This window comes from Solea solea, chromosome 14 (genome assembly GCF_958295425.1).
Source record: "Solea solea chromosome 14, fSolSol10.1, whole genome shotgun sequence".
Lineage (NCBI taxonomy): Eukaryota > Metazoa > Chordata > Actinopteri > Pleuronectiformes > Soleidae > Solea > Solea solea.
The window spans coordinates 21,185,549-21,212,529 of record NC_081147.1 but is presented as its reverse complement, the minus strand read 5'-3'; the positions used below and the strand labels follow the sequence as shown (position 1 = coordinate 21,212,529).

General features: G+C 41.2%; 1 protein-coding gene across 4 annotated transcripts in view; it reads left to right on the top strand.

The window, feature by feature from the left end:
- The window catches only part of diaph2 (diaphanous-related formin 2), a 338,483-nt gene that overhangs the window by 270,086 nt on the left and 41,416 nt on the right, over positions 1 to 26,981 (top strand). For all 4 annotated transcript variants that reach the window (XM_058649427.1, XM_058649426.1, XM_058649428.1 and 1 more), the window contains 2 exons: positions 7,682 to 7,846; positions 13,394 to 13,529. In XM_058649427.1, the coding sequence (XP_058505410.1) occupies positions 7,682 to 7,846; positions 13,394 to 13,529 (301 nt within the window). The remainder of the gene's footprint in view (positions 1 to 7,681; positions 7,847 to 13,393; positions 13,530 to 26,981) is intronic.

Sequence of the window (26,981 nt, the reverse complement as noted above, 5' to 3'; positions counted from 1 at the left end):
CTCATATCTAATTCATACGGTCTCTTTTCCTTTTTATCAGATGTAGTCATTATACCCTTCAGGCTCCCCCTCATTGAGTTGTTCCAACACCAGCTGGGTGCCGTGGTGAGGAGCTTTGAATGCTTAAGCAGAAGCAACCGTCCTCTCTACACGTATAAATATTTCAGGGACAGACAGGCTGAATAAATTGACGGTAAAATTGACATCAAATCTGGCTTTTAATTTCAAGAGAAAGAGGAGATGGGAGGTATAGGGGAGATGATGGAGAGGCTTGCTGTGAGAGAAAAGGTCATGGCTCCTATGTCAAAGGGCTAATTCAACAAGCGTGTGATGTATGAAAGGATTTATCTCTTTATCTCGCTCTGTATCTTGATAAATGCATGTATGATTCACAGAAAGAAGCTTCATTCAAATCTAAAACTGAGCTAAAGAAAAATAAAGTGGTTGGATTGACTTGAGGAATTATCTGTCGGGGTTATCTGGGTAACGTTGCCACCGCAGAATACAGTTTGCGAAATACTGCACTGTTAATGGGGGAAAAACTGAAAAACTTTCTGAAAAACTTTGCATGAGGGGAGGTGTGTACTGTCATTGAATCTGATACTGATTTCCTGCAAAGAAAAATCCACAAAGCAGGTTGAAGAAGGGAATAATGTGTGAGACATTATTCATTAATTAGTTAGTACGTATAGGTTAGATTTAGAGCTGCAACTAACGATTATTTTCATAATCGATTAATCTGTCGATTATTTTCTCGATTAATCGATTGATTCTCCAATGTCTTGTTTTGTCCAAAAACCAAAAACATTGAGTTTTAATGCATTCTTTGTTATCCAGAGCAAATAAATGAAGAAAATATTCTTATTTTATTTTTATTAGCATTATCATGGAATGTTGCGGCATAGGTGGAGTTCCTCCTGTGCCTTCCGGAGTTCATGTCAACTCTGCCAACTATGCACAAATGCTCCATTGACGAGGTTCCTTATGGCATTAACAATGTTGGCTCCATTGTTTGTTCTGATGCAGGACACCTTTGCGTCCCCATGATCCCCTCTGTCTTGACTGCATTCTTGCATATCTTCAGCTAGCACCGTTGCTGTGTCATCATCCGGAACATACAGTGTGTCGTTTCCTTGAATTTCCCCGACTTCCGCTGACATAACGCGCTGTAACTCTCATGTATAGGGGACCATGCCGTTACATGACCACATATCCATAGTTAGCGCAACAAAGTCTGCTGCCTCCTCCTCTTATTTCAGCCCTGACCTTATTGTAGAGATCTGGTATGGCGGGTTTTGAAAAATATTTCTGTCCAGGAAGTGTACGTTGCTTGTCAAAAGTTTGGAGCAACTCCTTAAAAGACTCCTTTTTCCATAGTGTGAAAAGACATCATATCCTTTGCAAGATATCTAGACACAGCCAGCGTGCATTGCACCCATCGCGGACTGTCCTCCTCATATTTACTATTTTTGGCAAAAGCAGCAAGGATTTTGGGCTGGTGAAGCGGGGCCTTTCCAGTGGCAGTTGAGGGGGCTGCTCCTCTCGGGATGAAGGTGGCATGCTCAGCGGGATGGTGGTGGCGCAAATTCTGATTACATTGGTTCATGTTAGAATCTTTTGCCGTCACTACACGTTTGCAAAAAATGGCAAATAGACTCATTCAGGTCCAGTTTCTGTGTGTATCCAGTGTAAAGCCAAAATATGCCCAAATGGGGGATTGTATGTTCTTTTAATTGCCTGCTAAGAATGTGAAGTGATTGAGTATATGCCCCCACCCCACAAATACATCAGCAATTGGCCAGTTACAGTGGCCGTTTGGATTTTTTTTCCATATAGCGAAACCCTTCCTGATATATCATTAGATAACCGGTGTACCTAATTCAATGGCCAGCATGTGTGCATGTGCAATAATAGTGACAAATATTGAACTAATGGCCACTAAAATAATTGCAGACACATTTATCATTAATTAATTAGTATTGATCACCTGACTTTTCATCCAGTGCCACAAGCTGTATTTTCATAAATTGACAAGAATACCTCGCTGGTCCAAGAGTTCAAATTTTGCATGTAATTTGCACATTTAAAGATCTAACCATGCTTTATTACGATGGTTAACCAACATTTTAATACTGTCATTATGATCTGCTGCCACAACGATTATAGATTCATTTGGCATTTCACAGCAAATGTAACTGCAATCTGTGCCTTTAAACATATCAATATAGCCTCCACCCTCCCCTGCCCTCCCCTCCCCTCCCTCACACACCCACCTCCTCTCCCTTCCACCTCCACACCAGAACACATCACACAATTCCTGGAGCTGGATGCTCCACTAATTTGCTCTGACAGCCACAGTGTTGGTGCTGTGGCCCAACACAGGACACTGTCAGCCTCTTTCCTGCTCACAACATGGATCGCACTGTGCCTGTATCACCACACGCTAGAGAGAGCGGTCATGTCCTCCCTCTAACGCTTTGCTTTTGCTTCTCTCATGCTTCTGCTTTTCCCTGATCCAGATTGACTTATTAAAAGTGATGCTAGCAAAAAAAAAAGGAAACATAGTGAATAAAAAAAAGGGCATCCATTAGATCATGTTGCATCCAATATATAAACAAGCTAATTGGGTTGGTAATATTTTCAGTTACTAGAATTGCCTTTTCACATATGCCCTGCCCCCTCTCTCTCTCTCTCTCTCCCCCTATCAATCCTTCATCCCCACTCTCACCCCGCTCTCATTCTCAGCATGATGGTCTGTGTCCAGTCAGTGGGCAGCCTTGGTGTAATTTGGCCCACAGGGGCTGTTGGCGGTAGGTATGGGGATAAAGGGAGCAGGGATGGTGGGGTTTGGAGAAAAGCAAGCTTAGTGTGGGGCCTTGGATGGAGGGGCCAGCACACACACACACACACACACACACACACACACACAGGAAAAGCATTAAATAAACATCAATGGAACTAGGTTACAGGAGATTTATTAAGGAGGCTTTTTGGGCCCCCACTGTAGGGTTTTATGCAGCACTTTAATAACTCTCTTATGCACACAGGTAAACAAACCAGGTAATTTACTGCTGTCTTCATAGGTGAAAACTGTTTTAACTTTGTTTGGCTCATAAATTGATTTCTCTTCTCTTTGTCAGGGTTTCATTGTGAAGTGAAACGAAGTTGATCTGAAAAAAAACCACAGTTTTTTTTTTTTCCGGATAAGTCTGATTTGGATGTCACTTTGTGGTGTTAAAAAAGAGTGGCCTTAATCGCAGCTTACTGACGTTAAACGTAGCCTTTCTGGCATGTCACACATGCAGATGAAAAATGTGACTGATTAAAGACAGTAATGACAACACTGTGGCAGGACAAAGAACTAATTCTTGATTTTTACAAGGACGTGTTGGGATTTGGCAACAACGGTGGATGTGTGTGTGTGTGTGTGTGTGTGTGTGTGTGTGAGAGAGAGAATTATAAAAAGCTGAACTATCAGAGCGCTGCCCCTGACATCACATTTTACATCTAACATTGTCTTTGTAAATCAATACTGTCAAATGTGACCCTTTCAGGCTGCACAGATGCAGAAGCCAAAACGTGGAGTGATATTCAGAGTGACTTGCTATTTCACAAGCTCTATTGAACTCTGTGTACTCTTATTGTGCCAGCTTTAGTTTTTGAAATAGCAACTGCAAAAATTCAGGAAACCTGAGGCACAGAGCTATAAAAATGACTGCATTTGCAAAGTCCAAGATCTGATTATTAGCATAAAATCAAATAAGCACGCTGATATTTATATTCATCGATATGTTTGGTTCCATCCCCTTTTACAACATTGGGTTTTTCAGTCCTGGAGCAATTGTCTTGCACTCTGTTGTGAGGCTCAGTGGACAGAGAGCGCAGTCGATAGTCCTCCTCTAAGGACAGCTAGAAGACGAGAGCCCAGACTGACAAACAGGGTCGGGGCAAACCAATGGCAGCATGATGCTTTACCTTGAGACCCGTCACCTCTGCTCCCTGCTTTGCTTTAAACCCAAGTGATGTGAATACCAGACACAGCTCAGACAGCATACCTCTGAAAGTTAGGGTCTGAGGAAAAGACAAAGAGCGAATGAAGCTACTGGAGAAAATACGACCGGAAAAGAAAAACAGTTACGTGTTGTGGTTATGTACTGTATGACCACCTGTGTGTGTAGGTGTTTATGCACTTGTTAGGACCAACTTAATGGATTTGGTTAAGGTTAGGGTTAGATATTAACTGGTTATGGTTAGGTATAAGGCTTTGTTTATTCAGTCCAAATGAAAGGAGGTCAATTAACCCTTAAACACATCGAGACACATTTTTGTGTTTTTGTGGTTTTTTTGCTTTTCATTTCTAGAATATTCTATCCTTTTTTTAAATCTATGCCAGGTTGTGCATTTTTGAGTGTTCCCATTTATTGTTGGTCTATTGTACACAAGGTTAACTAAAATACTCCCACTAACACACCTACACACAAAAATGTGCTCATTGAAAGTCATTCAAATCACTGTTTTTGATGTATCATGACACAAACTTGGCAATTTAAGGGTTAAACACTTAAAATTCAGTAATGATGACTAGTTTAATAAAAAAAAATAAACCAAAACACTTTGCTCTAGGTGTATTAACATGAGTATTTTATGGAATAGGAATTTAAAAAAAAACATCTTTCACATAATGCCAGGCTGCAATATTCAAACCAAAAATAATCCAGCTGTCATGTTGACAATAATTAATAAATAATAGTTGTTTTTTAGACCATAAAATGAAGCCGCATCATGACAAAAACTTGGCAATTTAAGGGTTAGAATTTTAAATGTTGATTAATATTTGATATTAATGGAAAGGACTGATGTTGGTTTAAAACAATAAAAACATTTTTAAAAGCTTAATAACACATTTTGGTGATCTTGGTGTGTTAACTTAACTCTTTTGAAGGTGCTTCTAAGGGTTAAAAGGATAGCTGTGCGAACCTGTGCATGTGTTAATCCTGTGTCTGTATGTATGTATGTATGTATGTATGTGTGTGTGTGTGTGTGTGTATGCATATGGCTCTACCACACTGGTTGTGTTGCTGCAGGATAGTGTGCGTCAGGCTCCATCAATATTTGATGTCTTTGATGTGAAAATTCAAGGAGCAAAAGCCCAGCCAGCCTCAGCCCAGTCCCCAGCGGGACACATCTACAATGCACATGTATTTGAGTGTACGTGAGAGAGACTAAGAGAGAGAGAGCCACAAATACCAAAAGTAACCCCTTTTCTTTTTTCTAACTATCATTCTGAAACAATTTTCACTAAGGCACAGTGAAGACTCGGCCGTGGACTGAAATCAATAATCTATGTAAATGCTGTTAACACACATTTCCATGATGGTGTTGAGTAATATCAGCATTGATTTTGCTCCTAAGTAACACACTGATTTTTTTTTGTCTTGCCTTTTTGGCAGAGTTAACCAATCCAGTTAGAACAGGATACATATTTATTATCATTATTATTCCTAGAATCTTATCATTGCAACATCTTATGTTTAATTTTCCAATGAAGCGTAGTCTACCACTCAAAACTGACTTCATTAGAATTATTGGGTCAGTAGTTCAGCACCGGACATAAAAGTGTACTCCATGGAAAAAAATGTTTCCCAGGAAATAAATGGATCTTGGATGATTTTACATATTTCACCAAAAAGTAAGAAATGCAACTCCAATATGTCTTGAATGCCTTGCCAAAGTTTTACTTTTACATCTGTTGAGCCCGCGAGTTTTCGTACATTGAGGGGGAGGAGGACAAAAGAAGAGATGATGTCAGTCTGACAGAAGCAAGGGGGATAAATCCGATCCAAGCAGGCAAGGAGACAGAGATAAGAGAAAAGACAGTCAGACAGACAACGGAGAGTCCATCCGTCGGCTCACTGTTAACCCAAACTGTGCTGTTGCTGCTCAAGTGTGGTGTATATTAGCTCTATTTGTTTGTTTTTTGTGTTGTTTTTTTTCATTCCCTACATATTAAGTGCACACATGTGCCCAAAGGACCTGGAAGAATTCACGGTACCTCGGCGGTGGCTTTCACATCGTGATGACACATTAACCATTAACATTAACAGTTGCCAGGGCAACTGCATGGAAGCACTAATTGCCTGTAACTGTACTCTATACTCTTGATTCAGAGAACAAAAAGCTTAAGCCTTATATATATATATATATATATATATATATATATATATATATGAGAAAAAGTAGAAGGCAGTCTCTCATATCATTTATGTTTTCACAATTACTAGGGATGCATGATATTGGACTTTTTGCAGGTATCTGATATGCCGATATATTGGGACTTATTTGGCTGGTAATGGATACTAGTGTATTTTTCCCTGCGCCCAACTGCAGAAGTTATTTAGTGTTTTCTTTTGTGAAATGAATATAATATTTTGCATACTCCTGTCGCAGCACAACACAACTAAAGATAAAAATATTGGTGAGGTTGCTGAGGGCACACGCGTAGTAGTCAAGGAGGTTGCAGCCTGTTCTGTTTTAGTTATTTGTCATATTTGGCTAGGTATAGTTAGCTAGGCATATAATATTTATATAGTTATATATGTGTTGTTTGCTTATTTATTCTTATTATATATTCAATCAAATGATTTTGTACCTACAGAAGTGGTTAGACAACCCTAATGGAGCTGTGAAGAATAAAGAATTGTGATTTTATGGGTAGTTCATGCAAGTCTTAATTTGACCTTCATTTTTGTTTTTAACGTGTCTGATCATTCGACTTTTGGCGATCGTTGCTCCATTAGACAACACTTTTTAGACAATGTTGTTGCCAGTGCAGCTAAATAAATGACTGAAAATCATCAAGAGCATTGTCGCAATTTGCTTCGAGCCATTACTGATTGTTACCTAAAATAAGTACAGCTTGTGCTGGGTGTCACTGGTGATGGATTGAAAGCTATAATGGAGTTCCCACTGCAGGTATAGTCAGTCGTGTGTTTGAAAGCTTGTAAATGCATATACATGTGGTCTGTGCGGGTGTGTGTGTGTGTGTGTGCGGTATGAAGTTGTGACATCCTCTTCTCAGTCCGGGTGTGTGAGTCTGGGAGTGTCCAAGCCCAGTCTTCATGAGGTCAGTGGCTGCTGTGATAATGCTTAACTGATGCTGGCTGTCAATAGCCATTCACCAGGAGAAAAGTGCTCCGCCTGTTCAGTAAATTACATAGTGCGGCGTGAGCTGTGAGGTTCAAAACAACCTGACCCCCAGTGTTGTTGGAAGAAACAATAGAACAATGACTGCAATCAGCTTTTCCAGCGACCATCTGTGTCATGCTGCTGACTACAAAACACCTTCCCATTACTCCAGGGCTGCACCTATTAGCTCACCATGCCATTGACTACAGAGTGAGATGGAGAGGTTATTGTAATGGCACAGTAGATTGTCTCTGACCCTTCTTTATCCACTATTTTGTTTTGTTGACCTTGACATACGTGGAGTTTTTGAATGCTGGTATTATTCTGAAATGATCTTTCTCTCATGGTGTCTGATGGCTTGTTTTTCTTTTTTTTCCCCCCCAGATGAACATTTCTGTGAGGTGTCATTATATTGGCCTCTAACAGTCGATTTGAAATATGTTTTGTGTGTGTTTCATGATTAATTTTTCTTTGGCCTTGACTCCGTCCTCCTCACGGCTTCTGCAAGCATGCCCGGGAGCAGTATGAGAAACTTTCCACCATGCATAAGAACATGCAGAAGCTCTACGAGAGCATAGGCAGCTTCTTTGCCTTTGACCCCCACTCGGTGAGCCTGGAGGATTTCTTTGGAGAGCTGGCCAACTTCCGCATGCTTTTCATGGTAAGTTTAAAGTTTATGCTCCGTTTACACGCACTTGAAGCCACTTCTTAACATGTCTCTTCAGGGAAAAAAAAACCACAGAATAACAGCAGCCACCACCCACACGTGCACTCGCTTTCGCACACACCCTCACACACACACACACACACACACAAGGTGCCATAGAAAGGAGAACATTGTGTGTTTTAAAGCAGGACACATTCTCTACAGACTTTCGGCAGATCCCGACAGATGGTGAGCATGAATGTATTTTTTATTTGTTACACTGGATGTTATAGCGCTACGGTGTTTTAGTATTACACTTTCATAACAGTCAGGGTCCCATATGTTCTAGATTTTCAATGACAAAGTTGAAAAGTGGAGCACCAGAAGTCACGTTTGTAGTCACTCACGAATAATACAGGATTCGTCAGGGTCGCTCACTTGGAAGAGCTGGTGATCCATACACTTTGTTTTTCAGTTCTGTGCAACAGTGGTTTCCTTCCTCTCTATCCCTCCACCCACTCCCCTTCCATGCTTCTCTGCTCTATCAATAAAGTAGTATCTTTTTTTTTATATATATACCGTTTAAAAAAAAAAAGATCCACAAACATCATGAGTGTTATTTTTTTTTTTTCAAACTGAGCACATATTCCATAGAGCCACAAAGAGACTGTAATAATATAATCAGAGCAAATATCATCTCATTGTCAATCAAGATGTGTCGTCGTGCTGGGTTTCAGTTTTGATGCTTATTTCAATTTACTCTAGACAAAAACAAACACACCAAAGGCTTTAAGTTTAAAAAACTAAACAATTGTTCTGGTCATCTGGCAAGAATGTAGCTGTGCCCACCTGTTGTGCTACTTCCATCTCTAGGTTATTTTTTTAGTAGGTCATGATGCTACTGTGTCTAACAGAGGTTTATTTTTTACAGCAGTATGAAAATAACCTCTTTGTTTTATATCTATTTTTTATTCATGTATTTTTTTTTTTTACTGCAGTCTATGAGGATATGGACACATTTTTTTTTTTCCTAACATGACACAGCTATGTTCCACAGATATAGGGATTCTTTGTTTAGGATAATTACGTTCCAGTGCTGGTCATTATCAGACACACTTTAATGACTCTTTTACAAACTATCCCCACTGTTTGAATACACATACATTAGTACAGAAAAGTCAAACATGTAATATGGCATGGATAAGAGTTTGTTTTTTCACATTTTGCTCTATACTGCACCACCACGTGATAACGTGACTGAAGCCTCTCAGCCATCAAGGTCATTGTAATCTTGGAGAGTTAGCCATAGGCGACTGATGTTTCACCCCTCACCCAAGAGGCTTCTTTTCGTTCTGACTGTTCTAACCTGTACTTTTTATCCTAACCCTAACCTCAGTCCTATTCTGGTCCCTAACCCTGACCTCATACTCTTTTGTTTTACCCGCTGCTCTGCTCTGAGCACCTAGATGCCAGTGGCAGTGGGTTTACGTTGGAGTCAGTAGAAAGCAAAGTGCCTTTCAGAGTATCCACCCCTCGTGACACTGCCCCGACAATCCCCATTGTTCGTATGGTGACACGGTGTACAGAGAGGCACACTCTCCACTATTCACAATCCATTAACCTGAATGGCAAAGTCCCCTTGTCTGAATCCGCCTCTGCTCTCCGCCTGGGATCCCCATCCCAAACCAGCGTTTCATTCCCACTGATCAAAGAGCTCAAACGCACCAACACAATGCTCCCTCAAGGATTCTACAAATGCGTATCTCTAAAAGAGGCATCCACCCAAGAAAATAAATTATTCTTTCAAGCAAATAGCTGCATGTGAATATTTTATGGCTCATTTAAACTTTTTGTCTGCTGTGGATGAGAAGAGGGAAGTGAGTGGGATAAGGTGTCGCAGTGTGGTGGAAATTTGGGGTGTTTACAAGTTAATGGAGTGAAAATGATTCTCTTCTGATATAATTGGTATAGTTGTTGGCTCTTAAGCTCTGTTGACAGAGAGGCTAACACTGTCTCCATGCAAAACCTCAGGAGTCAATGGTTGATTTAGACTCAAACCCTGAAGAAGCAATACATGATCTAGCATCTTCACAACTAAAACCTCTCGCTAGATTTTCTTGTCAGTGAGGGGATTTTGTGGGTCCACATCAAACAATACTGATTTGCTCTTAAGGCAAATCAAATAACACTATGCCCACTTGCTACCTGTCAGTTGATCTTTTTGTTTTTCAGAATTCATCTTCCTGATGTCTGCTGTGTCTGAGACTTTCATTTGAATGGCGAGACATGAGTTGTTTGACTCAGTCAAAACATTAGCCGCCCCCTGTAATGCATTCAGAGCACACGGCATATGCACTAAAATAGAGTTCTATTGCAGTATAGTCACCCTAAATTGCTTTTGCTAAAAAGCTCGGGCTTAATGCACCCAACCTACAGGAGGCATTTGAGTAAACGCATTGACAGACAGTCCTCACAGCGCTGAATGCAACTGAAAAGAGAATCCATTAACTCTCTTTTACTTCTGTTTCATTCCCTTTCTCTTCCTCACTCTGGTCCCTTTTTTTGTGCATTTTTTTTTTTTGTCCTGTGGCTAATGGAATATTTGATTTCAGCACATGGAGTCAGTATTCAAAGGGTCCAACAATTTGTTAATTTAATGCGGCTGCCATATTCTGAAATACAGTATGACTGAAATGCAATTGCAGGGTCTGCATGTGTAATCCTGACCAGGAGCATTGGGGATTAGGATTTTCTCATTAATGAGTTATCAAAGTGCAGCAGATGGGGATGGGATGAGCTAACAGTCTTCCTTGTTGATTTATTGACTTTTGAATAAGACGAAAAAGACCCGAACCAGGTTCACAAAGTAGTGAAAGTGAGCATCCGAGAGATCAGAGTGATGAATACTCGGCGTGTTGGGGGTCGCGTCCGTCCACGCTGCAGTGCATCTCATATGTAAAAAAGGTTAATAATAATATGACACGTTATCATTTTCATGCCGATCATGCAGCGATGTTGCACTTGAGTTTTTTTTTTTGCAAAGCGACATTCTGCCACATCGTGTAACAGATGGCTCATAAACACATTTTTTGCTTAAAACCCAGGCGTCGTTGTCTTTGTAAAAATTGAACTGAGATATAGCAGTGACACTCTCTGTGTGAGATCGCTGGTGTCACGGAGGAGTTCGAGATGCGCCTTGCGCCCTCACTGCAACCGCAAACTTGTATGCACAGGAGGGGAAACGCTGTGGGAGATGTATTGTGTTGTGCAGGGTCAAGGAGGAACAGCAAACACATTTCATGAATTATTGAAAGAACAGACCTGGAAAGTGAAAATGCTGCCTAGACTTTGTTGGTAGATTAGACCCATGGGCTGCAAAACATTCAGTTTTCGAGCTAAGTATAGATAGAGGAGTACTTATATTGGATCTCGTATTCGTCTTGGACAACTGGAGGCCCAATGTGTGACATATACTCACTTTGTCTCATGGCCACAATAGGCCTGAAAGCAAGAATGCGCTGTTCAAGCAGCGTTGCTGAAAAACCTACCTGGTAAAAAGGTGCTATTATGCAAAACCACACGTTTTGTTTTGTTTCTTTGCAAACCAAACTCTGAATTTGCATACCCCTCTGAGCTATATCCATGGCTGCACCACATTCTCCTAAACTTTCCACCAGAGGGGCTCGGGGCACAGAGCCAGTTGTTAACATAGCCCCTTGACTGTAGGATTTGTTTAATTTAAGCTTTAGTCTGCAAAAATCTGCAAAGAATTTACACCATCTATCACCGTGGATAATGTTACGAGAAATCCCGTTGACCTTTTGGGTCAGTTTGGAGTACCGAGCTACCGTTACACCTTCTCTTTTGTTATACCTCTTTTTCTTCTACTATAAATTTGAAAGAATTAAAGATAAACTATATATTCTGCCCTTTACACATTTGAAACAACATCATCATGTTCATCATCCACAATGTGCAGATTTAAAGAGAAAACAAGACGTGACACAGTCAGATTTTGCCGACAGCAACGTCGGGGCTGTCTAAGGGAAAAGGAAATATAAGAGATCAATAATAGTGTATTTGTTGCTATGCTAATTAGTGGTGCTGTTTGATTATGAGCATCATAATTGCTTTGCATAATCATGTTTACAGCCAAAATGAGTTGTTTGTTTAAAATAAGTTTTGCCAGCAGGAATTTATTCGTAATCAGCATAATTTATCTTCCAAGTTATGCCGTAGATGTTGACAGCGATGCAGTGATACCGCTGCTATAAAGTGAATTGAATCCTTTCAGAGGATGGGGGCAGAAATCAATTTGATTCTTGCTGCCAGTGCTGCCATCGCTTAAACAAAGGTTTAACAGTTGCATTACTATAATATATATATATATATATATATACCATGCATCTCATCCACTTTAATTCAAAAACCGTACCAAAGTGCACACACAATCCATTTATATATGTTATTTTTGAATTTTGAACCTACTTTTATCTTCATCGACTTGTAGCCGCTGACAAAGCTAAATGTCTTCTCTTATATCATCATAATGCACATTATACTAAAAGAAACTTGCTGTTATGTTGCCTTCTCCCTTCTATGATTCCTCCATTTCACCCCTCTATGCCTCTCCCTCTCGTTCTCTCATTGCCCTTGTCATCCAACAAGGAGACAGTGACAATGAGGGCTCCTGTCCTTGGACATGGAGCAAAGCTCCCCTATTGACTGGCATGATGAGCTGCTCTTTCCTTGTTCCTTCCCCACAATCCCCGTAATCCTTCAGTCTTAGCTGCCAACATGACACACACGTCAGGACCACAGGGGCATTTGATGGGGGGCCGACTGTCACTGCTTATTATATCAGTGCACAGATGGGGCCGTGCCTTCACTTAGTGACACACACTCTCTCTCTCATGATCTCTCGCTCTCTCTCCCCCTCTCTCACATACATATGCATACATAAGTGGCAACGCCGCAGATGCCCACGGACTCCAGCGTAGGCGCAGCATAGGTTCATATGCGTGTATACACATGGAGTATGACCCCCTCGTAGACATACACTAACACCTGTGATGGGTCCTGTCAAGGGCCGCACCGCAGGCCGAGGACACACTTTTTTTGTCTCTAAAGGTCACATGGTTGCTTCTTTTTTTTCTTGGTATCTATACTGTTGATTATCTCTCTTTGTCTGACGCCTTCCTGACATTTCAGCCGGTCACAAAGGAAGGATGATATCTCCTTCTCTCTCTCTCTCTCCTCAGAGACTAACACACCGCTCACAACTTATTTCTTTGTTTATGCAGTGGCTCTGCCTCATTATCAAATACACGAGAGTTACATGCGATCATGATAATGGCAATGATTTGAACTCTCTGTCTGTATGTTATTGAGAATCTGTGTAACCGGCAAAGCTGTTTATTTCGGCAGCTTATGTCAAACTATCAAACTCTTCTTTTCGCTGACAGCGTTCTGCTGTTTCAGAATACTTTACGGTAGCAAAGATACTAAAAAAGAGTCAGATTCTGATTTTATGTGTGTGTGTGTGTGTGTGTGCCTCATCAGGAAGCGGTGAAGGAAAACCACAAGAAGAGAGAGATGGAGGAGAAGATCAAGAGAGCCAAGCTGGCGAAGGAGAAAGCAGAGCGCGAGAAGCAGGAGCGCCAGCAGAAGAAGAAGCAGCTGATTGACATGAACAAAGGTATGCCACTTCTCCCAGTGCCACCACAGAGACGCAGACTGGAAGGCAGGTGGGGAGTGAGGGGGAGGAGAAGAGGAGGATGGAGAAGGGGGTTCATGGATTTGTGCTTCATACAGTTTTGAACTCAGAGGGAAGAGGATAATGCATCGCAGTGGGGGGAGTTATCTTTTTCAGCTTTCGGTGAAGAAAGCTTGTATTTACTCACGTAGCTGATGCGGTGCTTGTGAAATAACAGCAAGATTATGCTACTTTTACTTGTTGTTGTTGTTTTTTTGCCCCCCCCCCCATGACACCATTGCTGACATAGACAGTAACATACTCTCCTACAGTACTTACACGTGTCTCTTTGCAATTTTAAGCAGTATAGTTGCCAGTGATAGAACTCAGTAGTAGTCGCAGCTCCACGTATAAATGGAAATGCTTTGTTTTTGCTCTCATAGAACTGGCAGAGGCACAATATGTAGGTCATAAAGAAACAGGAAGCCTTGGTCTACATAAGAAAAGGTGGAAATGGCTCCGTCAATCAGGCTCTCGACAGAGTTAGTTTTTCACTGGTCATGTTGCGTGTTATACAACATTCCTCCAGTGTGAGAATTTCGCAGGCAACGTGCTACTTGTGTTGTTGTTGTTGTTGTGAATCACTGGAATTGTTCTATTGTCCTCTAGCAATACCAGTAAACTGTGTATTGATCAGTGTAAGTTGCAGTTGTCCAGACATGAAATATTGCTACGACGGAGCTAGATGCCTGCGTCTCGTTATGCCAATGACATTGAGAAGGAATTTCAAGCCTCAAGGGAATTTGTAAGCAGTCATTGTGGTCTTTTTGTCCAACAGAATGGGATTTTCACAATTCACCAGCTTCTAAATGTCAGCATGAGCCAAGGAGCTCTCTGTAGCTCAGACACATTGGGAAATATGTCAAGCCAGTGTTCAGTATGCTACAACCTCTCCAAGATAATTGATGCATGATACTTTTTTTTTTTTCTTCTCTCTCTTCCTCCCAAGCAGTGACCTCTTTGAAAGCTTCACTTTTAATAATCCAGCATTGCTCAGCTGAAGGAGGCTGTCTACCCTTCTCTCTCATTCTGGCTAACCAGATGGAGAAGGGTAGAGAAGTAGGTATGATATTAAATATTTCTGCCAGAGCAGATTTTGATCTCAGTTTCTGAACATTATAATATGACTCGTATGAATAAAACATGGGGATGACATGGGCGATGTTGCCTGCAGCTTTCGAGATAGCGGGGATTGTCCTCCAACCAACTATTAGCTTGTTGGACTGTCGTAATCACAATGACCTTGGCAGTTATGATATATACACTTGATGTGCTAAGCTCAGAATTCTTTTTTTTTTTTTTTTTTTTTCCAACTGTCAACTTGAGCAACTGTTGTGTGTGTGTCGCTGATTACATTTCAGAGACAGTGACATCAAATGGAACACTTTTGAAAAATGCATCCTCAGAGCTGGAAGCTGAACCTGAGCCAGAAGGAGGTTTGAGGTCATAAAAGCGCGTGTCCCGGTACACTCTGGTGTGCACACTGCTTGAGCTGTTCAGCGTTTCAATTCCATTAGTAGAAACAGATGGAGATAACATATGGCCGTTGTAGTATGAGAATTATGTACAGGTCAGTATCTTATCCGTTTTATGGATTCACCGATTTACTCATTTCAATTTTCACTTAAAAGACGGTTTGAGGTATCACACGACTGTGTTTAGTGTTTGAGTTTTTTTTTTCGCCATTTCACAAAGTGTGATCTAATCCTCCCCTCTTTCAAATTAATAACAACGAAATGCATATTTAATGAGAGATTAATTCATTTAGCTTTCGCAAGTACGGCATTAGCGTGCTGGAGGGAAACAGACAAATGCTTTTAGGAGGCAGATGAAAAAAAAGAATCTTTTTTTTTTTCTATGTCCTCACTGATAAAACCTGAGGTTACATGACATTCACGTTTCCTCAGCAAGCGTGATTGATAGATGAGACATGTACAGAGCTAAACGTGTGTTTTCAGTATGAAGTATTAGATATCCTAATTGCTTATGAAATAATTACTGAGTCACCCCCATTTGTTTTAATTTGTGGATTCCCTACAGTTGAACATTGTAGAGTAAAGCCAATTTAATGCTTCAGTTTAAAGCAAAGGGGGGATTTTTTTTTTTTTGTCCACAGCAGGATATTTCTGTTTATTGTGGCATTTAAAACAATGTCACCAGCAGCCGTGTCAAGAGTCAGAGCCTCACAGGGCATTTTGGCCTTGTCTTCTCCAAGGCATTTGTGTAAAGTAGCGAGCTCCTGTGGCCCGTCCTCTCGGATGGCATCACTGGGGTCAGTGCCCCCATCTCGGGCGAGTGTTGACACCCGCATGTCCACTGCGTACCTCAGTCAGATCCACTAAGCTTTGATTTGAGCCAGAGAGCACTCAGCTTGGCATGAAGCACGGAGCGATAAACAAAACAACCAGAAACTAAATAAATATTGAGATATATTTAAACATTTTCTTTTTTAAAGGCATTCTTGCCAGGTAGCACGAAGAAATGGTGAAGATTTTTTTTTTTAGCAACTTACCTCAGACCTACTTTGTGTAGTTGCAGAAGCTTGTGTAACGGTGCCCTTCCCCATTAGTGCCTCTAAAAACACTTTATTACCAACCTGAGGATTATCAAGAGTAGAAGCATATTGGTTGTAGCCTGCAAGTTTTACAGCACCTTTTACGAGTGCACCGGCAGCCTGTTATCTCAGCTGACTATACACAATAAATATATTCCAACTGGACTAATGTATAATAAAGCCCTTTCTTATGTAATCATATGCCTCAAAATAGAATTATCTGATTAAAAAAACAAAATTAAATCTCTTAAATTGTTTTACACCGCTTTATTAAAACCCCCAAAACACATGCAGAGGCTCCACAGATGCTCTTTTTTATGATTAAGTTTCACCTGTGAAAGTTATTGTTTTCTACTATAAGAATTAGAGCTCACCCATCCGTCTCCATTCGTGCTAGCAGCAGCTTGCAGACACCGGCAAAATGTAGAGCCATACAGTTGATGCCGCTCTATTGGAATAGCAAAGTGGATTTTGTTCCCAGTGTGTTTTTTGTTGAGATAACTATTGAACACACATTATTGCACCCTCAATTATAGTCATTGCTGTTCATACAACAGCTGGAAGTTGTGCGTACCACATTATTCATCACAGTTTCAAAATTAAACAGCACATTCTAATTGTTTTAATCTCTTAAAGGTACTAAGCTGCCGATATTAAACTAAAATACCCCGCTCATTCAAGAACTTGCCTGCCCCAGATGGTTTGTTGTTGATTTAAAGATAATTCATGAATACTCGTATCACTTTTATGCATTTTGCAGTCATTACGTGTCCTCCTTTCCAAAGCCATTTTTTCCCTGTTCAGAAAGGTCTGCTGCAATGAGAGGTCTCCATGTCTCTATGATTCTCTTCAGCGTGCAGCTGGCATTTTGACAATGATCGGCCTGCAGCCTCTATTTATGCATTCCCCTTGTCAACCTCTCACACTTCTAGGATGAACTAGTATATGTTTGCATAAATAAACACGGGTTTCTCTCTAAAAGTATTTCCTTTACCAAATACGAGTGAAATAACTTCAGAGCGCAGTGTTTTTGTGTTCTATTTTCTTGTTGTGCGTGTCAGTTGTCTCCATATGCTTGACTCACTTTACCAATTAATTCAGATTGTATTTGTTTATTTATTGTTTTAACCAAAGCACCATTTTTCACATTCAAGTATCCATTAGTGTGGCGTGCTAAACTAAATTGACATATTTTTGTGCAGCTGGCTGACTGGCTGTGGCTGGCAGAGCCCTGTCAGGAATGACAGTGGCATAGATTTGGACTGATGGCTTTGTGTGACAGTGACAGCTGCGGGTAGGCCAGTGCATACCTGTGCCACAGCGGTGACAGCTAGGTGATCATAGACAAGTGCTGACAGGCGGTGGGGTGGACAGGTTAACTCTCCAAGTTTGCATAGGTGTCTCCACAGGACAAGCTGACACAACAATTGTATCTGGCGAGATAGCGTGTCGAGCGGCGTCGAGGTCAGAAAGACCCAAAAAGATAAAAAAAGAGATGTCTCTAAAAGAAATTCTCTACAATTCGTCTGCATAGCTTGGGAGGCTGACCTTCATGTGTGGTATGGAAAATCATGAAAAACGACAGACCTCTCCACAATGTTACAATGATATATGGTATAATAAGTCTTCCTGTGAGTAACAGTCTGTCGTTGTGCCACTGATTTTATTCCACATTATTTTTGTAGATACTGATAAGTTATAAGGTTGAAGGATCTTTCATTGCATCTGCAAATGTCATAGCAGTGTAATACCAAATAGCTTTTTTTAATTCTACCCTGCATTTGAGCTGTTTCCATCATATACAGGAAGTGCGAGGCATGCTCTGAAACAAGTGAGTATTGACTGGTGAATTGCACTCTGTCATTGCCTTGAAAGGCAGGAACAAGGCTACTGGGATTATCCGCTGCCATCCACCAGTTTTATTAAAAACAGCATATTAGACTGTCACCAGTCAAAATCCGAACCTGCCCCAAGGTAATGATGGCACGAAGAATAATATGCCTGACTCCATCTCAACAAAGGCTATAGAGGCAAGGGACATGATTATAAACATCCACAAAAGAAAACTGTCCAAATGACATCCAGGGATTTAAAAAACTTATAAAATGTGAAATTTTAATTTGTAAGTCAATGCAATGCAAAAATAATACCCATTCAGTGTTTGTCCTTGCCAAATTCCCCATAAACTTATGTAAAGAGATGTCAGCGATAAATACCACAGTTTTTGGCAATTGAAGGCAGCAATGGGAAATAGTCTCTTCCACATTTTTGTTTCACCTTCTGCATTCAAATGTCACTTCAAATTAGTTAACTTGTTTTATTTAGTTTAACTTTATCTTATTCTGTGGAACCCTAGACGGAAATCGGTAATTTGATTAAGCTTTAAAGCTTTTAATCACGTTTATCGTTCATCTTTGACTTAATTTAGTCAAGTCCACAATCAAGGAAGTGAGACATGCATCAGATAGCTGTCTTTCCTGTTTTTTTTTTCTTCTCCCTTATTTCCTGTGTGTCTCTCCCGCTGTCTCAGGCTGACTTTGCTCACCCCGCCTTTTTACTTTTCCCTCTCTTGGTTTTCTAAATGTTCTTCTTCTCCTTAGTGAAATCAGCTCAGGCACAGTTGAATCTCATTAATTTGTGGGTGGTTCAAGTGTCTGATCATTTCCCCTCCCAGATCTGGACCTCACCAGTCACTTTACAGTCAATCAAACCTAATTACCCTCACTACAAAGACCATCAAATCCCATTGTCAAATCCATTTAGCTTCCCTAGACAGTACCGCCTTTCACTGATGCAAACAGCTCATGTGGGGCTTGGTTCAGATGTTATCTTGGATTCCAAAACTCAGCTATCCAAAAGTGCCATTCATTTAAAATGGGAGAGTATACACTGTACTGGATGCTCTCAGTATACCAACACAGGCCAATGCTTGTTTGAAATCCTTTTCATTATAATTATCTGATTCTTCTTAGTGTAATCCTGGTATGAACAGCTACATGTCTGCACACATGTCTCGCCTTATACATTAACAACCTTGACGACAATCACTGGCAGTTAAAAGTCATCAGTGTTGTTAGCTTTGGCTTTTATGTACGAAACTATACACTAGCGTACTTTGGCTGCAATGTTGAACATAATATTTTGACATAAACTAATGATCTTTAATGAATGATTACGGTGTTCACTTTGTTTCTGCTTCACAATAAAAATCCTCTCAGTGTTTAGAACCTGAAAACATTTTTATGGTAAAGCAGCAGGATACATTCAAGTAGCTTTTCTGCCCTTTTCTCTACAGAGCTACCCCTACAGTTTTGGAGTAAACATTTTTGAGACACCACCGTAAACCTTGTTTTCAACGAAGCTGGCAAACACATAGAGCCATGTCCATGGAAGTTGGCATTTTGGACCACTGTAGCTCAAAATGGACAAAATAAATATTCTGAGTTTTGACGCTAACTGAAGGCTACATACACTTTATGGACAAAAGTATTCAGACACCTTATCATTACACCGACAGGGACTGTAATGACGACACTCTTCTTAGAAGACTTTCCTCAAAGATTTTGAAGAGTTTCTATGGGAATAGAACATTTATGAGGTCAGACACTGATGTTAGACGAGAAGGCCTGGCTTGCAATCTTTGTTCCAGTTCATCCCAAAGGTGCTCGATGGGGTTGCGTTCAGGGCTCCGTGCAGCCCAGTCAAGTTCTTCCACAGCAAACTTGACAAACCATGTCTTTATAGTCCTCGCTTTGTGCCCCAGTGCACAATCATGTTAGAATAGAAAAGAGCCTTTATTGGAGACAAGGGGGCCTAGCCCAAAGCCTGTTTGAAGTACCTGAATTCAATACTTAGGTGTGGCAAAATACTTTTGTCCTTACAGTGTAGGTATTCCAACACACTTGAAAGGGAAGGGTGAGATGAGGGACATCAACAACGTCAAAAATCTTACACACTGTATCTTTAAGAGTAGACAGAGCAGAGAGGTTCAGAAAGTCATTCTTTTCAAGTCCAAGTCATTGGCATTCTCTCATTCCATGTGGTTGAAATAAGCATTTTTGCATTCCATCTGGTCTGTACCCAACTATGCATTGTTAAATCTTATGAATTCAAATCAAATCAGTTGTAGTTTAACCTTAAGGTCTACTGCAGTGCAGAATTATGAAGAAACACGGAAAAAAACCTTTTGGTATTAGTGTTCTCTACCACGGTATAACCCAACCTCATCGCTTGTACAGTGTTTTAAGTTTGAGGAAAACTACTGGATTGAAAATGAACGCACCAACCATGGTGCAAATATATGAGGATTGATACTTTTCCCGGAGCGCCGTGAAATCTGTTTTATTATTTTTTTTTCAAATTTAATTATTCACATTCTTGTTTTTTTAAACTTTTTAAAACTGTCAGAAAAAAACAAACTCATTTTCAAACTTTTCATGACACCTTGGACAAAATTCTGCATGATTCCGCATTCAAAAGTTTATTTAATTTCCATTTCTTAATTCTGTGATTCAATCCTTGTTTTCCACATTCTGGAAATCATAGGAGCAGAGACCATTGATACCCAGGTTTACTATATTTCTAAATTAAGCAGTACCCAGCCTGTGGAAGAGGGGCAGTAGTGATCTTCTCTGGTGTGAGGACAGGCTTCCATACAGCCCTCCTGGCACTGTGACATGTTGACTCCATGTGGCTCAGTGAAAGTGTGTCAACTCAACATCTGCCGGTGCTTGGTTGAAGCTCTCTCTTGTGTGTTGATGGTGTTACCAGGCAAACTAGCCATAAGCAGTGGATAGATGGTGATAGCAATATTATAACTGGGGGGGGGGGGGGGGGCACAGGCAGTAGAAGTAAATGATAGCAGGGGAAGCACAGTGTGATGACTGCTGTGTTGCAAGCCACCTCCCCACCTCCTCCCATCTTCCAACCTCCCCTCCCTACTGTTTCTCACTTGGGGCCTGGCAGCATCCATCCAGATGGAGGGTTTATTTTTGTTTTTGTTTGTTTACTTATTCATGCATCCAGCTATTCAGGGCATCACAGGGGCTTTCGTTCCACCACAGAATGCAAATCGCCATGGCGGATAATCCACTTTCATCTCTCCCTTGTTGACATCCAACTTCTCTCCATGTTTCCTCCAGTGTCTCACAGCCAGGACAGTCTTTTCAGTGTATGGGATCAGGCCTACAGTGACCAAGCCAGCCTATCTCTAACACTACCGCATGCACGTCAGACACGATGCACCTCAAGACCTTGCTTTTTTATAAATTATTCCGCCCCCTCTCTCCACATTTTCCCTTTGCCTTCTCTGACTGACCCTGGTGCCACACAGGAGCTCTCAGCAAGAGTAAAGTAGTAGTGAGACTGCCATTCACCCTGGAATATAGGGTTGTGGGAGCATCCCTAATCGTGTTAGGGAGGACATGAGTGGATTTGCTCATCAAGTTGTTACAGTAAAACAATCCAGATTAATCAGGAAGCAAATCTGTCTTTTTTATTAGCATCCATTCCTCCTTTTCGTCCTCTTCTTTATGGTCAAGTGGACTGCTTCACATTCACATACACAAACACACACTCACAGACACACACACACACCTACAAATTAGCGACTAAGGCCTGTCTGAAAAGTTTCTTAGGTCATTGTGCCAATGCTTTTGACAGGGTTGGGTGGTCGGACTGCAGGGAGATGTGGACAGAGCAGATAGAGGTAAAAAAAAAACAAAGGAAAGATGTCTAACAGGTGCATGACTGCTGTCCTTTGGGTACTTGTGTTCTCAGAGTTCTCTTTGGCAGTAATGGACTCTGTCTGCCAGGGTCTTGGAGGCTGCTGCTACTGCAGGGAAGCAGGGTGAGGGTAAAGGGTGACTCTGCTAAAAGCCAGACAGTAGGAAAGTAGACCGCAGAGCAGTAAGAGGAGATGGGCACTGAGTAATGCAGGTGGTTGTGTGTCTGGATAGCTGGGCCTGAATTGAAGCGTAAAAGTAACACAAAACCAGGTACATACAAGTGAGAGAGGAGAGCTGGAGAGATGAAATCAAAAGAAAGTGTGTTTTTCCCCCTCTCCACCTGGCCATAAACCAGCATTTCCCCCCCTCCACTGAGGCCTTTGTTTCACAGCTAATGGTCCAGGTTAATTGCACAGGTGACTTTCTGTGAGGGAACAGATGGGCTCAAATGTGTTCAAAACCAATCTGCACCAAGCGAGAGAGAGAGAAAGGAACGAGTTGTTCCTCCTCTACATTTATCCTCTTCTAACTCATTTCATCCACTGGAGCCATGGCGAGTGACTGGAGTGAGGTTAAACTCTTAATGTGCTCTTCTTTCACAGTGGTTTCAGATCATCAGGAAAATGCCTAGCACTCATTAGATCTCATTACAGTGCAAATTTGACTCAGGCATTGGCTATCAGAACAAAAGTGAATAGGGGTGGATAATAGACATTAGGGTGGTACTGTATGCAAACTTACAACAACAAGATATTGTGAAACCGTCTCCTCACTTAATTGTGATGTACGGCAGAATGACAGTAAGTGACAGTAATCGTCAATTGGGGAGGTGCATGTTTCCCTCCTCCATTATGCATCTCCCTCCAAAAACTCTGGACTCTGGCTCCCTGCTGCTTGTCCCTCTATTCCAGTCTCACAATCTTGGCCTCTCACTCTGTTTGTGTCCTAGCCAAAGAGGTATCATCACTGTCATAACCATTGCGGTAACAGCGGTCGAGAAAGATGTGCATCACCGACTCACTTTAATATTTGGCCTCCGGTTTGGCAAGAATTCCCAGTGTTTTTCTGACTTTGTTAACGAAACGGCTACAAATCTGTTGGACTGGCTCCTTTGATGCACAGCTTGCTGTTACCTTTCCGGCCCCTTGGCTCTGAGCTGCGGTAGGAAGGCCACTGCTGCTTCGTTAGCGTAGCTCATCAGTGGGAACAACAAACAGTATGGGGGCCTGTGTGGCGCAGAAGGGCACTTTTAATTTTGAAGGGTGGAGTCCGTGCACGTCCTCTCTCTCCGCTCTGTGGCTCGCTACAGTGAATATGGATGAGTGACGTAAGGAACACGTCTCTGAACCTACAGCTCACAACACTTGCTTACTTCATTTCCCAGACTTCCACACCTGACTTTGTCCTTTTTAAAGGGACAGGCTTGGTAATAAATAAGGTATAATACTACATAATGACCCTAATATAAGCACATCATATTTCTTTATGATGGTAATGTAACTGACACCATAGCAATTTTTGAACTTCGCTGTATTGTTATATCATCAACCAACCCTAATAGACATCTCATTAGTTGTGACTATTCATTCCATCACTTAACATGTCACTGTCAAATAAAACATACAGAATGTCTAAATCTGCCATTATATGAGGAATATACACACCATACATGGACCATAACATAAGCTTTTTCAGAATTCTAAGAATTGGTTGTCTCTCATTTCGCCCCGAAGGCTGCATGTGAGCCATCAGAAACTGAGTTCTCCATCGATCCACTGGGTTTTTGTGTGTGTGTGTTTGTTTTTCCCTCCCAAGCACAAAATGCAGCAGATGACAGATAGCAAATTGAATTCATGAACAGGCTGTTGTTGACACTGCCGCATAATTATAGGAATGGCATGCCTTTGGTGTTTGAAAAGAGAGCCCTGGATTTCATACAATAAATGCAAGGTTTTCTCCTTGATGATATGCATTAAAAGTCTTGGGTACATTTTTTTTTTTTTGAGACGGTGTTGTTTCACTTTGCAATTATATCCACGTTTTTGATTGCTGTGGACTTTACCAAAATGAAACAAAACAAGGCTGTGTCATGTTCTGCATTATTTAAGCTTACGTATTGGATCGGTCCTTGGCTGAGAATGAAACGCCCGTATGGAGGCCTCAGTGATGCATTGGTTTTCTGAAAGCTCGTTTTGCCTCTTCTCGGTACTGGTATGGGCCACCATGCTGCCATTAACCGGAATACACTTTCTTTCTTTATTTTTAACCACCTATCCTGTTTTGTTACCTCCTTTTGTTTATCCGACTTATACTCACATCCCAGCTGAGTAACCTGATCCATGAATCTAGTTAAGTAAGAGCAACATACATTGCTATCAGTAGAAAAGGTGTAGGCATGGAGGTTTATCGGAGGGTCTGTGTATGTATGTATGTATGTGTTCTGGTGTATGCATTAGAAATAATTAAATGTCACTCGGCTCAACTGAGCACCTATCCAGGATGGTGTTTTACAACCTTGTGTCTTGCTTTGCTTCACCAATCTCCCTCAATAACCCACTCCGCCACACACACCACTGCACTCACACAAACCCTCTATACCTCATTTCCTGCTCCCCCCCAAATGCTGTTTGGGGAGACACATTTGATGAGTGAAATTTTATGACAATCCTGTTGACGGGATGCTACTTTTGTTAATGTTATTGTGGAGCGAGCCAATTGCCAGGGCTCAATGTTAAATTTGGCACAGCCTATTGGTCCAGCAGGTAAAGGAAGGGGGAGTATGAGGGAGGTTAGATGGGGATCAAAGGAAAGATATGAAATCGGTACACGGTCCCACTCTGGGAGTTACACAAGCACACGTAGCAGTTTTTTTTCTGCTGTTAAATATTAAACTGATAAGGAAAGTACTTACAAGTGCAAAAGTTGCAACCATGTTCCACAGTGACGCGATCTTTAATAAGATCATTAAAGGGCCCTGTGGCTGTCAGTTGAGGTGCCCACCAAGGTGTTTCATCATTGGAAGGGTTTGTCAATGTCTTGGGTCTTAGCCCATCTTAACCCATTTAGAAAGCAATTTCCTGTGTGCGGAGGGGATCTCTCCTCTTGAGGAAGATCTTTGGGCATAAAAGGTTAGCTTTTCTGCAACTCCCCAGCATGCAATCTACCACTGCTGTTAATGAGAAGCAGATGAATATTTGCCCTAGGTTTTTACAGCTTAAAATAAGACAAGTGTGAATTGCAGGAATGAGGCAGAAAAGTCTGCTTAAGTGGGCAATGTTATGAGTGTAGTCATAACAATCTAATGAGTAATGAAAAACAAAAGTTTTCTCTGAGGATTACTGGACTAAGTGCAGTCAAGTAACTTGTAATTCATTTTTCATTTTTTTCCCCCCCTACAAAGGGCTGAACTTGCCTTTGTATATTACTTTTTTTTAGACATACTGTACACCAAACATACATTTAATAGTTTGAAAGCGCATCTGTTTTGCTGAGGGTTAGAAGTACTGGAGTTTAAGCTGAGGTCCAACAGGACATCGTTAATTGAGCACTGTGAAGTGACAGGGGAGTATGTTTCCCATTTTAGTCATTTTGGTTCTTTGTGTCTCCAATCCTCTCGGTGAACCTCAGTCTACTAGGGCTCCCAAGTCCTGGCCATTACAAATGATGAATTGTTCTAGAGTTTAGCTAGAAGTAGGACAAATTGATCAAAGTGGCAGGTGCCCCCTGTGATGTCTAGGTCTCCATGAAGAAAGCAGTGAAGAAGGAGCTGTCAAACTTCCGTACACCAAGGTGGTTGTAGATAAATGTTTACCTGCCACTTAACATGTTGCGCCTTCTGTCAGATGCACAATGTGTCCTCGCTAACCTACATAAAAAGGAGCAGCTACATTTATAGTGGCTGGAAGTTGTTCACCATGTTGTTCCTGAGGTCCCCAACACATGACACCCATGCTTCCCCTTTTAAACCAATGAGCTTGCTGTCTGAGGTGTAGTGCTGCAATTTGAGATAAGCACTACTTGGCTCAGCTTTGGTTTTGTTCTGATAAAGCTGGTCTAATTAAGCTTGATTTAATCAGGATTGCTTTTAAGCACCACACACAGCCAGAACAGATACTTTGATTTCGAAGTAGCCCTTGGGAAGAACTTGAGGAAGAAAGAGGAAGGAATGTGATAGAGAGGAAAACTAGTGCAAGTAAGACTGGGTTGCTTTTTTCAAATTTACATAAGATGTTTCTATTCTTAGATGTACCGTCTTCTTGCATGAACGATTGCAGGTTGGGTGGTTTGAAGGAGAAAGGGGAAACATGTGTAGTCTCTTTTTTGTGATGGGTAAATACTTGTCATTCCCCTGGAAAAAAAAAAAGTGTAGCGTTCAGTGTCAACATGTTTTGTTCACCAATTCAATTTACCCCGACTGTTATATCTCTGTGAGTACATGCAGGTAACAAAAGACTGATCATCACTGTGTCGGGAAAAAGTGTGGAAGAAAGTATACTTTGAATGTTTTCCCTTCAGCGGTGGCTGTAAGTGTAGTGCAGAAACGATGAAGATCCCTGGATCTTCATCGTAAACAACGAGGAAAAGCTAGTTCACTCCTGTATGTAAAACAATTGATGCCCGAGTCACCAGCTCCAATAACTCACCCTAATGATCCTAAAAAAATGTCTCTTCTGGATTAGAATGATAAAAAGCTTGCCCCTCTGACTCATTAGTATTGGGGTGTAAAGTTAGATGACCCAGATATAGAACATGACCTTCTTTTTGAAACCTGTTTCCATTAAGTGGAACCTGTATACGTGCTCTGTGTGGGCTCAACTTGTCATTCTAGAAGCCTTAGCATTTTTGTCACTTATACCTGTCTCTTCAGCCTCGCCAACTGGATCCTCACGACAGCTGGAATGGTGGGCTGGGGGAATGTTTTTTTCCGAGGGCTGGACCTGGTGTCATTGACTGAACAATGATAGAGAGCCCGGGTATTGAGCGGCTCCACACTAAATCTTTGTAAAGAGCACTTAGCTCCTCTGCGTTAGCCACAGAAAGAATATATGTCGATGACCATCAGTGAATGCTTTCATCCTGAGGCTCCTCTGCTTGTATTTGTTACTGAGCTCTAAA